This window comes from Annulohypoxylon truncatum (assembly GCF_022578515.1).
Source record: "Annulohypoxylon truncatum strain CBS 140777 unplaced genomic scaffold F4807scaffold_12, whole genome shotgun sequence".
Lineage (NCBI taxonomy): Eukaryota > Fungi > Ascomycota > Sordariomycetes > Xylariales > Hypoxylaceae > Annulohypoxylon > Annulohypoxylon truncatum.
This window is the reverse complement of record NW_025953798.1, coordinates 81464-97099: the sequence shown is the minus strand read 5'-3', so window position 1 is coordinate 97099 and position 15636 is coordinate 81464. Positions and strand designations below refer to the sequence as shown.

The 15636-nt window shown below is 48.4% G+C and overlaps 2 protein-coding genes across 2 annotated transcripts; both read right to left on the bottom strand.

The window, feature by feature from the left end:
- Nucleotides 1–3415: 3415 nt before the first annotated feature.
- Nucleotides 3416–4159, bottom strand: F4807DRAFT_51344 (uncharacterized protein). Its single transcript, XM_048003135.1, has one exon. The coding sequence runs from the start codon at nt 3941–3943 to the stop codon at nt 3527–3529; it is 417 nt and encodes a 138-aa protein (XP_047855052.1). The 5' UTR covers nt 3944–4159; the 3' UTR covers nt 3416–3526.
- A 5098-nt stretch (nt 4160–9257) lies between these two features.
- Nucleotides 9258–12821, bottom strand: F4807DRAFT_51348 (DDHD domain-containing protein). The gene is made up of 2 exons (XM_048003136.1): nt 11222–12821; nt 9258–11170 (listed from the first exon to the last, which is right to left on the bottom strand). The coding sequence occupies exons 1-2, from the start codon at nt 12388–12390 to the stop codon at nt 9313–9315; spliced, it is 3027 nt and encodes a 1008-aa protein (XP_047855051.1). The 5' UTR covers nt 12391–12821; the 3' UTR covers nt 9258–9312.
- Nucleotides 12822–15636: the final 2815 nt, after the last annotated feature.

The following is a 15636-nucleotide window of genomic DNA, read 5'->3' as shown; positions in this document are numbered from 1 at the left end:
GGACGAATGTAATATTATTACAGATTGCGTAGGGTTGATTGTGACCCAGCGCAGGGTCTTACATCATGTGGGATCTCTGTGGGTATTCATCGACAGAACTAAGACGATTTGCCGCGATCCGTAGTAGCGTAGTACGGGCCTGGTTCGAGCCGTATTGTACGTTTGGCAAGTCATTTCCAAAGTACATTTACCAAAGTACAACACAGCCTGCCTTCAAAAAGTTACACGCTGTAGTTTATTGGGTAAGAAATCCATAGGGGGAAGGGTTCTTAATTTGCAACCAATAGATAGCATGGCTCCAATCAAGGATCTTTGTAGTTTCAAGATGAGTACCCCATCAATATAACTCTCTGTAATAATACCAGCGAATCATCTTCGGTCATTTTTTGTCATCAGACTCCGTAGTAATAATTCGATTCGTAGGCAGCAACTATTCAGTTGATTGCAAAAATAAAAAGTACAGAGTCGATGGATCCGGAGCAAAAGACCATGATCTTAAGTCGTAGCCGAAAGACTAAAAGACCATCCCCCGCGCCTGCAACCGGAATGGACTTTTACGTTACGGGCCCGAATTCGTGGATTGGCTACCGATTGGGCAGGGTACCGGAGCAGGTGCGAGGGCACCGTTTTGGCCCTTAGGACTTCCAAGTATACTATATAGCATATACCTAGGTACTTGGCGTAAGTGATACCAGATTTGGCGTAGTTGCGCTTCTACGTGAGGCTTCCATTTTTGGAACCAACAGACGCGGGGATAAATATGATTGGTCAGATAATAAAGCACCCTACATCAAGCTAAGAAAGTTAAAAGAGCTAAATGAGCTAAAATTTCGATATGTACCCGTCCATTTTAAACCCGTGTAATTTCCCACTGACGAGAATAAAGTCCCATACACCTTTATCCCACCTCTATCAACCTATACTACTTAGCATATGTTGCACGGTAACATGGTATGCGGTGGGATATTATCAACATAAGGCGGGATAAAAAAGGCCAGTGTCAGTCTCATGGTGCATCATAATGACGCGCGTAAGCTGACAATTATTCAGCTATACACCGTATATTGTATAGTCACGTTGTACGGGCGAGGCGTCTACTGCGCTATGGATGATGTCTCCATGTGAGTCTTCGCCGACCTAGCCAGCTAACCAAACGCATAGGCGCGCTGAGTCGAACAAGATACCGCGGATACCGCATATTCAACTAAAAGGCTGTCGATATATGCATCCATGGCTGTACATACGCGATCACAGTATTGTACGGTCGGAAAGAAGACATGACTCGCGCATTTTCAAATACGTTACATGTAACCCACAGGATCTGCATGCTACATAGTACAGTACTGGCAAAGTGTACAGTACGAGCCACATGGCTATGCGGGAGGAACCTTACAATGCAGGAACCTCCCCAATACTGTACTGTAGATTACGAGTATCGCAGTCCCGGGACCCAATGGGTGAGTGTCTTGTACAGAGCCGTACTGGCCGTACTACGCAACTTACAGCGATTTCCGCCCGCCACGAGACCGCCGACATGGCCCGGGAACTGCAAGGACGCAAACAAAGTGCTTACTCTCCTGCCCTAAGCGTCGCCGGGCGAATATCGGGCATGATCTCCCACTCTGCCACTATCCTTTTGAGAACCTGTCAACGAGAGTGCTGACAGGAATTCAGGGGACCTTCAGCCTTACAATCCCTCATAATCACCACCATCTCCGTATAAAATGAGATGACTGGCATATACACACACCTAAGTGCTTACTACATGTATGTACATGAAATTTGGGGAGAACCCTTAAAGCTTCAAGCTCTAAAGCTCTGCGCAACCTCGAGGCTCCACGGCGGCATTGCACGGCTAGAGTTCACCGGTTCTGCGAAAATGACTAAATTCTTCAGCACGATCTCATTGCATCTCCATTCTACGATCGGCCCCTCGCAAACTCTTGCCAGATATAAGCGCACGATCCCACTTACCAAGGAAACGCTTTGCGACGTACCCAGCGTACCCGGTTCTAGCAAGACTAGCAGGAATAGCAGGACTAGCAGGACTAGCAGGACTAGCTACCGCCGACTATCCATTAGTGGAGTAGCGGTCAGCTTATGACTTTCGGGTCTTGGTAGCCAAAAGCCAAGTTAAGCGCCAGGGCAGGCCCCTCTAATTCGTTACGCGAGGTGGTTCACTGAACCTGCAGCATCGCAACGGCCAGTCAGATCCCCTGTTGGACGTGCGGATCCCGACCTGCAGACCGGTGTTGTGTAACTGAACCCCATGCTGCCTCAGAGCTCCAGCTGTTCTTGCGGTGTACCTAGCAGATTCACTGGAATTTTCCCCGTTGGTCGAATAGGTCGAGCCCCCCCCGCTGCTGATTCCCTCACTATCGCAGCTGCTTCTATGCTTTCTTGCTTTCCCGTCAGCTCTGAAACAGCCTGAAGGTTACGGTTGCAACACCACACACAGCACACATATCTGCGCATGATAGGGCTACCAATTGCATTAATTGCGCAAAAGCCGACATTATATCTCGAGTTGTTCAACTAATACCCACCATCTATTTTTCTTTATCTCGGTATTACTAGTATATTATTCGTTCGAAATTGATATCCATCCACATCTAAAGGCCTCAATATCGATGATATATTTAGAGACGAAGCTAAGGGTCTAATTACGCACCTAAACCACTAGATCAGACGATCAGGCTATTCAAACATACAACGAAGCATCAATGACCCCAAACAAAAAAAGAAACAAGTCTATGTACGTCTACTCTTTAACCTTATCAAGTGTAGATCCGCAACCCTTGAACATCCGATGACGACTTCACGGCTCTACCGAGATTCGTCTGCTCACCTTAAGCATCTTAAGACTAGGTCCCCCGCGATGTGAGAGCTAGTGAGAGCCTCTAGCGCCCAATAGCGACAAGCGATGTCGACTAGGTCTTGGTAATAACTCTCTCTCTTTGCGACCGAAAAAGGTATCCCACCCTACTTTGGTGGGTACCGGCCTCCAGTGATCTGCGTACGGTATCTCCGATACGAAACGGTAGAACTGCTGTAAGAGCATAAGAGCGTCTGCAGCATCCGGATGCGTAATAATTATTTCGATACCTTCGTCGTATTCTCACCAAATGCTAGGTCAGTATGGCACACCACTTTGGGGAGGAGTAGTCATCTCGTCGCACCTAGATAGGACGGCTATAATCTCACACGAATCTGCGTTCGGCTTTTAGCGCACACAACTCAGAAAAGGGTTTGGGGGCTGAAGTGTCGGACTCAGACGAACGCACTATACGTCGTACGGAGGTGAGCTTGCTCTCATTCTCTTTCTAATTGCAGCAGCGCTACTACGTCCCGTGACACTCCAAAGAGTCGCTTTATAAGAAACTTGATTCCGGATCCAACCCTACGGGAGAGAGAGAAGTCGCTGCAATGGTGACTGCATACGATGCAACCGCACAGCGTGGCAAGTGGTCCTGATCACGCCACGTTCAAAACTCCTTGGGATTAGAACATGCTGCAAGTCTAGATGCTATTTCATATATCCTACAGATGCGCTACCATCTAGGCACATATGCGCTACCGCATGTAGGCGCCGAAGGTTCGCAGCAGTGAGCGTGAGCCCTACCTCGCGCCGATTTCCCCATCCAACATTAGCTAGCTTCTCGAAGCTTTTGGATTTTTTAGATTTCCATTTAGATTTTTTTAAGCCCCCAACTTTACCCTTTCGACGGCTTTTTGACACCGAGTTGCTTACTTCCGTAAGTTCACGGAGAGGGTATGTATTGTCGATATTGATTATTCTCCGCTCCGGAACCCTGTCTGGGCGCACGTGTAGCCTTGGTCGATCCCCTGGAAGCAGGATCAGACGGGCTCGTAAGGGGCCTACGATAGCGGCAAGAAAACATGACGTAAGTTTTGAATGCTGAAGAACTCCCAGTTCTCGCATTCCTACCTCAAAGGCTTCTAAACATATTCTATATACGACGCTATGAATAGCAAAACTTGGTAGAAGCGAGAAAAGGTTCTGTTTTAGATCCAGGGATTCGGGCTCGGTCCCGTTCCTAAGAACTGTATGTATTGGGGTTTAGAGTAGTATTCACTATGAGTCTGTCTCTATACTGCCAGCAGTTCGCATGAATAGTGACGATTAGATAGGAACCATACTATGATACATGCCGTTTTTAGAGCCGTTTATATGGCACCCCACTCTCTTAGCCTTATTTACTGGACTCCATCGTCCGCCTCCATCGGCCCGGTCCAGTAATTGGCTAGGGCCATGTAAGTAAACAATAGTATTTGATATCATGGGTGCCAAGAGGGGAGAACCTCATCCTATCCGCCGTTACGGCCGAGTGTAGGCTTGCTTGTCATTAACTCTTCACCAAATCGTACTAGACGGACCAGGCCATCCATACGCTATCCGGACGGCGGACGGTTGAGGGGTTGGCGCTAAGCGAGTTGACTGGCGGAACTGGATTGTCCAACTGTTGTGCTCGATTACGCGGCAGAACGTTGTGGTTGCGTGGGTGCGTGATGGGGGGAAACGAGATGAGAGCGAATCCATTGCCTTGCTCTACCGTAACTACCTATGTAGCAACCTACTCACTTAACCCTTTCCGGTCGAGTTACGTGATTCATTTTTATGGTTACTCTTCTAGAACAATTCGTCAAGCGCCGGTCAGATGCGACAGGCAGCTGGGAAAAGGGCGTGAAGGATCGCAGGGCTGGGTCGATAGATAAATCCTTCAGCCGGAGAGCAAGGTACGCAAACAGCACGCAACATGACGAGACGTAACCAAGGAGAGGAGAAGACGGGATTAGGAATCGGCTCTTGATTTGAGTTTTTGCTGCTGCTACATACTGCGTAGGTAGGTAGATAACTGCTACATTTGCTTCCCGGGGGACCTTGAAGCCGTCCCCTTGTTGACCCTGAGATTAACAATAAGCTCACCGTCCTTCCTATGTCATGCTTTCCCCTGCTTTTCAGCTCGTGGGATGCAGGGGGGTTCGAGGTGTCTGCTTGCTGTAGGTACGATACATACAAATCATACGCGCATATGATACCGTACTATTACATACTGCAGTTGAGCTGCAACTCGTCGGCGCGTGGTCGTGTCGAAAATCTACAGTATTATGCATACATACATATCCCAGGTACATACATCAGGAACCTACCCCTGTTCAAGGTTGTTAAGACACTATCCTGGGCGTCCCCAGTTTAGCCAAGCTTGGCACCTCATCTCGACGACGATGATGAATAATCGAAAAATAGAGGCGGATCCTGTTAACATACGACAATTCCAGGCTTCAAGTATGAAAGGGGGTATTGGTATTATTATTAGTAAAAATAAAGAGGGCAAAATACATCGAGAGGGGAAAAAGAAATCTACCTTTCCAGTTCAAGTGCCCCTGGTCTCTAATTTTGCAAGGCCCGTGGATCTCGAAAGAATCCTAGGAACGCTTGTTGAAGCTACATACATTACCTAACCTTTCACTGTGCTGCGTATGTATTGAAGCCCAGTCAGTTTCCCCCCTCGTCCTGCGTTTTGGCTCTTCCTTGAAACCGCTTGGGAAAAGCAGGGGAGAACCACTCGGTGCCGACACCCGTCGATAGGCATCGGCAGCACACACAGCAGCAAGCATACATACTTCACGAACATACATATACATACAAACAGACATATAGGCAGCGGGTGGGGACTAAACCATGGCTCGAGACCCTTCTCTCTTGCATCCTTCCTCGACGGCGATCGCAGCTGTCAGCACTTAGTTATCACATATGCCAGGCAAGCGTAGGGGTTCTCCTCTCACCCTATCCGTCGAGGCGCAGGATACAGATACAGAATATCCAGAAATTCCAGCCAGGGGGGCACACAACACACATCCTGACACATCTTGCTTTTTTTCGGAGTTAAGAGAAGAAGAAAGAAGAAGGTGGAACTGTTTAGCTAATTTAACGGGAGAGGCTTGGTTTAGACAAACCTATCTCATGGTTTTGATGGGATTTTTCACCGCTTTCGGGAAAGAGGACGTTTTGGATGTTGGAACCAAGACCTAATAATTCGGGGATTGAACTTCCAACGTCTTTTTCGAAAATGAACAATGCGTTTTGCCTGTGCCACAAGTTTCTTATGGGGGAACAAGGGGGGGAGGGGGGACTGGACGGATGTTACTGCTGTTGGCAGTTAGCCGGCAGTTCCATAATATGTGCCTTTTTATCTTCGCCTCTCAATCCCGGAAGTATTACTGCGGAATATCCACAGTGACGTTTTTTTACAACTCCACGCTTTCGCGATGCCGAGTTTTCTAGAGGGGGGCGAGAAGGAGAAGAGGAGCAAGGAGGAGGAGACTAGAAGCGGCCACCTCGGGACTTTCAAAGGGTCGAGGATGGGGGAAAAAAAAATCACGCTACCTATGCCCTTGGAGAACAGGGGAAAGGGGAAGCGGAAGGAAGGGAGAGATGTAGAAGGTGGTTTGTGGCGGAGGAAGGAAATCTAGCCCTATTGGAAGGCTACGTGCCCCTTCGAGACAGAGCGATCACAACCTCCCGGTCCTGTGGAACTGGGGAGAGGAGCCGGACATGCACATATGTAGCTGGGCCCGCTGTTGGCCGACATCGAAGATTGTATGTATCTCTTTATCCCGTAGCAGGGAAGGTGTCTGAAATCTGGAATCATTTTAGATGAAGCAGACCTGACGGTTCTCACCTCGGTTTCCCCCTCTCGACGTCGTAGCAAAAAGGATTTCACCCCCTTAATACTGGGGAAGTGGCGAAGTATCTACTCTACGGTATCCCCTATGGGCAGCCCATCAGGCACTTCCTGATACACTTCATCGAGACACGGCCGGTGTAGATCTGCCTTTTCGGGATATGGAAGGCCAAGCAATGCCAATAGGGGGTACGCGTAAAAGAGCGGCTTTTGAGGAGGTGGATGAAAATCCTAATAGCACAACATATGTAGGTTATCTGCTCGGATGCCGGTAGCTACCGAACGACGATAGCGATATGAATGGTCGCCTTGTCGAATACAGTGGGAATAATCTTGCTGTCTCATCCTCCAAGAAGGCTACTCTCTAATCCGACTAGGCCCGTCCCCGAGTCGCGAGTATCAAGTACGGGCAACTAGTGCCGACTGAATACGATATTTCTTCGTACAGTAGGTGGGTTGATGCGTGGTTAATTAGGACATATGATCAAGATTGCGTGGCAAATTATACCCGGGAGCCGGTGGGGGGAGCCGATCTCCTATCACCAGTTGGATGGATAGAGTCCAAGTAAATCCAGCCAGCCAGCCAAGCGAATTGCTATACCTTAAACGGTAGGACTCGTAGACGTCGTACAGGTACAGCCTCGAGCGCTGGGAGTGGCATGGCGGAGATAGAGGTGGTTACGGGCTGGTAACATTTGATTACTCAAAGGACGACGTTGGTTGTGTCTCAATATTGTGAGGCGGAACTGTACTAACAGCTGTTGTGCATTATCTCGATCTCTTGGTAATCCGTAGCGCTGGACGCTCCTCAATGCCGGTATTACCAACAGGTGAGAAGTTAGTGTATCGTCGTCGATTTGGGTTGTGAAATTGTTGAAGAACTGAGATCGGGTTTCCTAAGTAAGCCTCGGTGTCCTACTTATTGCTGACGAGTCTATCTGGACGACGTGATTTTGCCCATTCCTTCATGCTGTGCCTCGTCTGCGCCGCCCATATTTGTTAGAGCGTCAGAAGTCTGTTAGTAAGCATAGAGCTTCGTTAGTTGTACATAATCTAAATTAGCCACGTCATCTTTTAATCTTCTAGGAACAGATACTGTTGATGAACATCGATCAGATCCCATCGTGACCGAAGACATGTCAGAAATTTCACTGCAGTACCCCCAACATAAACTGCGACGTAAGCATCGACGATAGAGAAGGCTCCTTTAGGAACTTTTGCTTTGCAGTGCTAGAAGAAAAAAAAGATTTCGAGCTGGATAGCGTCGTCCTTAGTCGTGTCGAGGTAAGTATTAGCGGGAGGCCCTCAACTAAGCTGCAGAAGTTCTACGACACGCAGTCCTAGCTAATTATATCTAAGACATCAGAACACCACAGAAGACCCCGACGTCGTACCGTATCACGGCGGAATATGTCTACTGGCGAGCTAAAATATAGCGGGAGAAGGGGCTCAAGCTGGAGACTATAGCAACGGCAATGGTAGCACAACCAGGATAGGGGTATCCTCGAGTTTTGCTGCGTCAGCACGTATGACATGAGGTCATGGCCGAGCTATACGAAATCATCGGAATCATCGTCGATTATACGCCGTATAAGGTACTGGGGAGGATGATGATGATGATGATGACTGCAGATATCGTCGAAATCACTTCCCGGTGATCGCAGAAAACACGAGGAGTGCCCGGGTTTCCTTGCTCTTGGTTGGAAGAAGAATCGGAGCCGCTAGGCTACGGGATACTGGTGAAACTCTCCGCAGACGACCTCCCCGATGCCGTTAGAGCTTGGCGGTCGTTGACGGGACGCTCTCATCGGAGCCGCTTCATATTTTTCCGAGACATGTCCACGTCGATGGGTCCTTAAACGAAAGCGCGGCTGGAACCCCGTTGACGAGGAAGACCATTCTTCACATTTCGCAAGTAGCTGCCCATATTACCTAACCTCCGATCTTTCTAGCTATGGTAATTCGGTCAAGGCTGACATGTGAGACATAGTTCGATAGCGAAGCCTCTCCAAATCCGCATGGCTCAGATCACTAACCTCGGTTACGATTCTGTTCATCGATATTCGCTAGGCTCGCAAAAAAGAAATACCGCACAAGAGCTTTTCCCCGAAGTAACGTGGCGTTACGGACGTAAGAGCGATCCCACATGCCGAAGCCGAAGAAATTGGCCGAGACGGAATCGGGACCGACGGCTGAAGGGCCAGCATATTGACCGGCTGGGAACTTGCCATTCCGGCTTACTTCGAGGCACTGCCACGCAACCTGCTTCCACAAACCGGCTTCGTATGGTGAATAACTTGGAACAACAGGGCTTTCGTTGCCAACTACCCCAGCTTATCAAGAGTCTCGGGACCGAAGGTGAGTTAACAGGCCGTTCTAATACACTCCTGAAAATGCGACACGGTGAAGTACGAGACGAGAGTGTATCTGCTGTATTACTATGCTGTTACAACTTTGTTTGTGAATCTGTTCATATTGGCAATGGGTATCCGTAGTCTAAATGCCATCATTCCCGGTCCAACCCTGTATTAAATTCCCAAACGCCAGGCCAGAAGTGTATCCATGCAAATTTATTTATTCGTGAACCGGACATAATTCCATTCATTCAAACCGCCGAAGGAATGACTCGCTTCGTAGCCTTTACAGCTCTCATAGCGGGAAGCGTATTCGCCTTCCCCGGATTCCTCCCTATCTCCATGCATAGCATGCGGATGAGATCGTGGTTTACCCAATAGCTCGTGTGAGCGCTCAACATATTTAGATACTGCAATTCGAGTGGACCGCTACCCGACCGCAAAAAGTAGTCGATTTGCCCATTATCGTTAAGTAGGTAAGCTTTCTTCTCGGCAATGTCTTCACGCGTGAAATCGTGGACCTCAAGTTCGAGTTGTGATGGAAGGCGCACAGTCGGTGGCCTTGGGATCGGGGCATTTGCTGCCGAGGATGCTCCAGCTCCGGGGACAATGCTGAGCATAGCATTACCCATTGATTGTAGAAAGGACGTCGATGTACTTGGCACATACGCGGTCTTCAGGCTTGCTGCGTACATTGGGTCTAGAGTCCCATTGAGCAGATATGCAACGGCGTCTTCTCGGGCCATGACATTGTAGATATTGTCCACGGCGATGCAGCCGAACCGTCCCACATCTCCAACAATGTCCTTCGACACAATATCGCTAAGGTCTGCTCCTGGTTTCCGACGTCCTCTCCTCGGCAGTAACGCACCTCTCTCGAGCAACAGGAAGAAAGCAGCGGGGCTACCTAGAAGAAACAAATTCTTGGTGTCGAACTCGAAGTGCTTCAATTCGGGTTGCTTCGTGAGTTGCAAAGGTGGTACAATCGTGGGCTGCCTCGACAAGACTTCAATACACATGACGCTGCCGAGCGAGTGGCCGATTAGATGAACCCTTCCCTTTTCCGCAAAGCCTGGGTTATTTCGGCACCAGAGCCTGAAAACACGATTTGCTTCAAGGACCATAGCCGCTACCATTTTCGGTTTATGATGCGACATGTAGAATGGAATATCGAACATAACATCAGATATCATACTCCGGACGGCAGGGATGGTCTTGGGTTCGATATCCTTCAAAGTGAAACCACCGGGTGTGTAATGCTCCTTATCCTCTTCCTTCATCGGCCCGCCTTCTTCGAACGATAGGTTTTGCCTCCAGTTCACCGGAAGGACCATTATACCGTCTAGCCCTTGCCTTAACACCCCTTTGACTGCGTCACTTCGCAGCTCGATATTGATAGCCCGACGGAAGGCATTTATGGCGTGGGTGAAATGATAATTTTCCACTCGTTCTGCTAACTTCTGGCCGATGCCGTGAACAACTAGGACAAGATCTGTAACTTGCGCGCGTTCTTCATCGGCCTTACACGCTGAGCACGCGTCACGCCTAACATTTTCTTGGGCACTGTTAAGAACAGATGCAGCCTGCTGATGCCGCTGATCTTGTCTCTTCTCATGCTTCCTCGTCCAGGCCTCATAGTCAAAGCCTCTCACCACCGGGATGCCAATAGTGAGACCCTTCACTATTTTTGCCACCGGTCTGCGGCCGTAGTATGCAGAGGGCTTTAGGCTTGGCTTGAGTAAATATGCTGTCGTCTCGTCCTTGTAAATCACATGGTACTGCTCGAACTTCTTGTGGGTCGTCATAGGAGAGGAATTGTCCTCGTTCGGGTCTGGTAGTAAGCTACCTTCTGCGGCTGCTTCACCGCGGAAGCAACGAGCTGCACAAAAGGGATTACTGGATATAGGCGGTTCCATCAGATCATCGGCCTTCTTAGACTTATTTAGTGGCTTCGGCCATAACGGATGCGAGACCTTTTCTTCCCCTAGAGGACCAACTTCCACAGCACATCTGAGTTCATCTTTCCAAGTCTCGGAATGAGGCTTAAGCTCTCGATATCCAGCTTCGAGCTGATTAGCTACAGTGGGATCTATAGGTCTCATGTCGTCTCTAGTGCAAATTAGTAAATATTCCAATTGCAGTTAGGCATGGTGATTATACCGGTAGAACCAAGTTGCTCGGAAAACAGTAGCAATATCGTTAACAGGGGACCAATATATTGGCTTCATCTGTAGAGAAGGAAGAGACACTTCATGCAACCTAGAGACACCGACCGTCACTTCACGTGAAACGACTTTTGGAGCTTCGGTATATTTAGGTGAAGGAGCTGGATCCCCTACTGACGAAGCACGACGGGACCTAGCTTCTCCGCTCTTCACCTCCTCAACGAGTCCGCTGGGTCGAAAAGTAGTAGCTCTCGGAAACGAGGCCGGCGGAGATACGATGGGACTTTCTGGGGTGCCTACGCGAACGAAGGGCCTACCCGAGATACCGTCATTCGCAAACGAAGATTTCGTAGGAACAGGAACACTGGGGCTTTTATCGGCTGACACTTGAGCTTGCGACCCCACGGAATGTTGACTATTTGGTCGCTCATCTGGCTGATTTGACCTCATCAAGGAGTCGATCTGCGACTGGCTTGGGGGGATGCTATTAGACGGCACGCGCCGTTCTGTGACGGAAGCCGTTGAATCAGTGTGCAGCGTATTCATCTCACTTATAACAGCCTGGGCAACCATATTTCGGTTAAGCTCAGGCTGTTTTCGCCTGGCCACAGCACAAAAAGATGTCCGTAGGGCAACTCCAACATCGACGAGGAGGTCCGGGCAACACAGAAGCGCAGCATTTTCTGGTTCCGGTAGACCCTCGGTGAAAGGCTGGACCTTTTCCTGTGAAGGACCTTCGCGTGAATGCTTTTCCGCATGTTCCACGGCCAAGTGGCGTACGATACTACGTAACTTCTCGCCATTTGTTTTAGCGAGACACGGGCTGGGAGGCCGGTTCTGCAGTGCGTTTGTATGATTCTGACGGTAGGTATCCGAAGCAAGGCTCAGCCAAGCCTTCTCCAACGCATTATTATCCCCCGGCGAGAAGGGTCGGAGACTGCTTCTAGCTGATTTAGGGTCGGCCGTGGCAGCGACGGTGGTAGTGGAAAGAGGGTCATCGATGGGGACGGAGGACAGGTAAAAGTACTGGGCGTTTACTGGCGGGATGCCATCGACGTTGGAGGCAAAAGGATGGGATACCGGAGCTAATCGACATCTCGATCCGAAGTTATGTGTTTTCGGTGCTTCCCCGTAGTAGTTCATGATGTTGTTGTTCGGAGGCATTGTCGAATGGTTTTAGGATCATCTACTCGGGTAGTTTTCTGGAAATACCAGAACTCTCGAATTTCTCTATCTTGCCTTTTCTCGCAACTTATGGAATCTATCGCGTACAAGGCCACATAAAGATGGCGATGCTAGTACTAGGCAGCCTTGGTAAGGAAGGCATGCTTTAAGAAACGTACGTGCCTGGGATTGCCCTTTTCAGCTCAGGGCGGTCTGTCGGACTTTCGGTAAGAGGCGGCAAGACGGCTACTTGCACATACAGGAAATAGGCATAATAGGTAGTAATGGTAAACGCAAACGAGAGCGGATGCGTTATTCAAATATGAACCTAAGCTTGTCGTCGATCGGTTCACAACAGCAATAGTCGATTAGGACATTTAATTCGGAAGTAAAAAAGCATCGTGTACCTGGCACAGCTCCAGTCGGTAAGTAGGGTGTCATTTAGCACATGCATGTGCTTCTATGCGGCGGTGACGTGGTGCTAAAGATAAATTAATTGGGACGGATCGGAGTGGATGGGGTGCAGTGGACAAGCAGCCTGAGCAGCCTCACTCCCCGCTGTGGCTCGCTGTGGCTTTTTTAATCAGCAGGACCCGTAGACCCGTCACGCCTCAACTTCCCCATGCTTGATGACCTAGCAGCCTACTACGCAGTAGTACAAAATACATTTTCAGGAGCTTCATTGGCGAAACCTTAATTCGTTTCCTTGATGGGGCTTTCACGTAACCATTGAAACGGAATCGATAATCGCAACTCGGCTATTCGTTTCTCCCTTTGTATGCTTAATGCTTGGAAGAATTCTAGAATTCGCAATGATGTCTAAACCAGTCCCTCTATTAGCCAATAAGAATTCTATCCCAACTTCACCTTACTTCATTTATCACCCCTAGATTCTTGAAAGAGAATCGAGGTTCCAGCATTAAGAATGTTGTATCATAATACCACTGGTCAAGGCCCAACGGACCTTTGCATTGCAGCCGCAAAAATCGTCCCTGACATGTGTCGTATGCAACAGTATGTGTAAAGTTAGATGGCACGTCACCGATATAAGTACGCGTAACATTCGACGACATGTCAAACTGTCAATGCTAATCATCTGTCGCTGTACTAGGTAAGCATAATTAAGTTGGAGGTAAGTTTGAGAACATCGAGATTACCGGGTCTGCCGGGTCAAGCTAAGAATATAAGTCAAAAGTTTATACTCCATAGTAGCGGAGACTAATCCATGTTATGGATCTCGTAGGGCTTTGTCTAACAAGCTAATGGCCCGACAGCTATGCATATTACCTAAGTAGGCAGCTTGCGATATTCAACACCCAGCATTATCAGATGTTTGTCCTTTACAACAAGAGTCAATAGACGCTCAAGTAAAAGCAAGGGATGCCGGTCGGATTCAAGGTCGACCGGATGTGGGTGCTAATGTACTACATACATACTTAAAGCATGCATTAGTGCTACTATAGAAAACTCGAATGCCCTCAACGACGAATCTCGATGGACGATATAGTAAGGAAGTGGTGGCGAGGGTGGTAACGGCCCTGATGTGTATTGCAGACAATTGCAACGAAGCTGCCGATCTTAGTGGCTATCTCGTTAAGTCCCTGACGATTGGGTCGAATATGCAGCTTGCCTATGAAACCCCAGCCTCAGATATGGCAATACAAGTGCTGATAGAGAATAGTGTGCCACATTCTTCACTTTCTACATATTGTGGGTGGGGTCTCAATCTCCTCCATTGGCCAACAGTTTCTTTAGTATCTGAGGTTGCAGCGTCGACGACGACATATTGCCCCTCGTTTCACCCGCAAGACCCGTCGGGCTTCGATGTGCTCTATAAACCCCATACATCTAGGCTATCTAGCTAGCCAGAGGTGCTACGCTGCCGTTTTACATGTACGGTGTCGTGGCCTCGTTACTTTCGTTGAAACTCCTTCAAGCCGTGGTGGCGGCAAGTCAACCTATCAAGAACCGCATATTGTAGTTTCGCCCCTCCGAAAAGCAGAAAGGCAGAAACGAGTATATAAGCCACATGCATGTTTAGCTGGCCTGGGGAACATCGCTCCGAAATAAAAGGAACTTTTGGCCGAAATTGGCATATTCAACGTCTTTTTCTCACCAGTATGGCTTTCGTCTTTGGCATTGAAGTTCGACATCTCGTGATTGTACTTTATCGACGCCTTTGTTCGTGCAATGTTCCCATGTGTGCTAGGTATTCCCCTCTAAATAAAGAGGACCCAGTGTTCCGAACGTTGATCAGTGCCGGACGAACTGCATATTTCCCTGTTCTATGGGACCATACCTAGCAAAGGCCTGCTTCAAAGGCAAGGACTAGACAAGGTGGACACGGACTAATCATGTATGCTGTTCTTGGCATCTTGTGGGAAGGAAACGCTGCAATTTCTAAATATTCGTACTATCCTGTATTAGTTACAACCTTAGCTACGGGATACAGAAGTAGCTCTCACAAGGTTATCAAAGAGATACCATGACATGAATTGTGTAATATGTAAAAGTTGATGTGAGCATACATAGGTAAGTATCATATGGGTTGTATTCTAGAGGGGCTGAATTCGAAGCATAGAAGATGAGGTAGGGGCATAAACCTAGAAAGCCATAATAAACTCACTGGAAACCACCATGATCCCATCTGACCCAATCTCGCACCATTTACCTATCGATCAAATCAACTCGTCTTATCTGCCGCTTGGTACACCGGTGACCCTTCAATCGCTGACTTGCTAGGGAAACTGCACGGCACGGTACTTACATAGGTAGTCTACATACTACATACTACCTGCTCTGCTGTTGCGCTGCATCAACCAGGGATGTGCGATAAGGCTGCAACTCCCAATCAACGCTGTTGTGTGCGTGAAACGAGTCTGATATACCCTCCGGCCATAACCTTGAACCAGTCCACACATTCCACACACATTATATCTACTAGTTACATCAACGTCTTCTTCCCTTCTTCTCCTCACTTACCAATTCCAAACTTTTCGCCATTTTAATCCAATTTTCTACCTTTTCGGCCATTCTCTGTTGTTCTGTCTTCTCTTCTGGGTATGTACTTTTTACAACTTTATTACTTCTTCTCTCTCCACCTCCACTTTCTTATACCATCTATGCATGCCACATATAGCCTACCCCCCCTTCCCCTCTTATTTTGCAACAAACAACAGTGGAACTACATAAGAGGGATAGATACACAACGTCAATGAAAGAAAGTGCATTGCGTTGCGTTCTTAT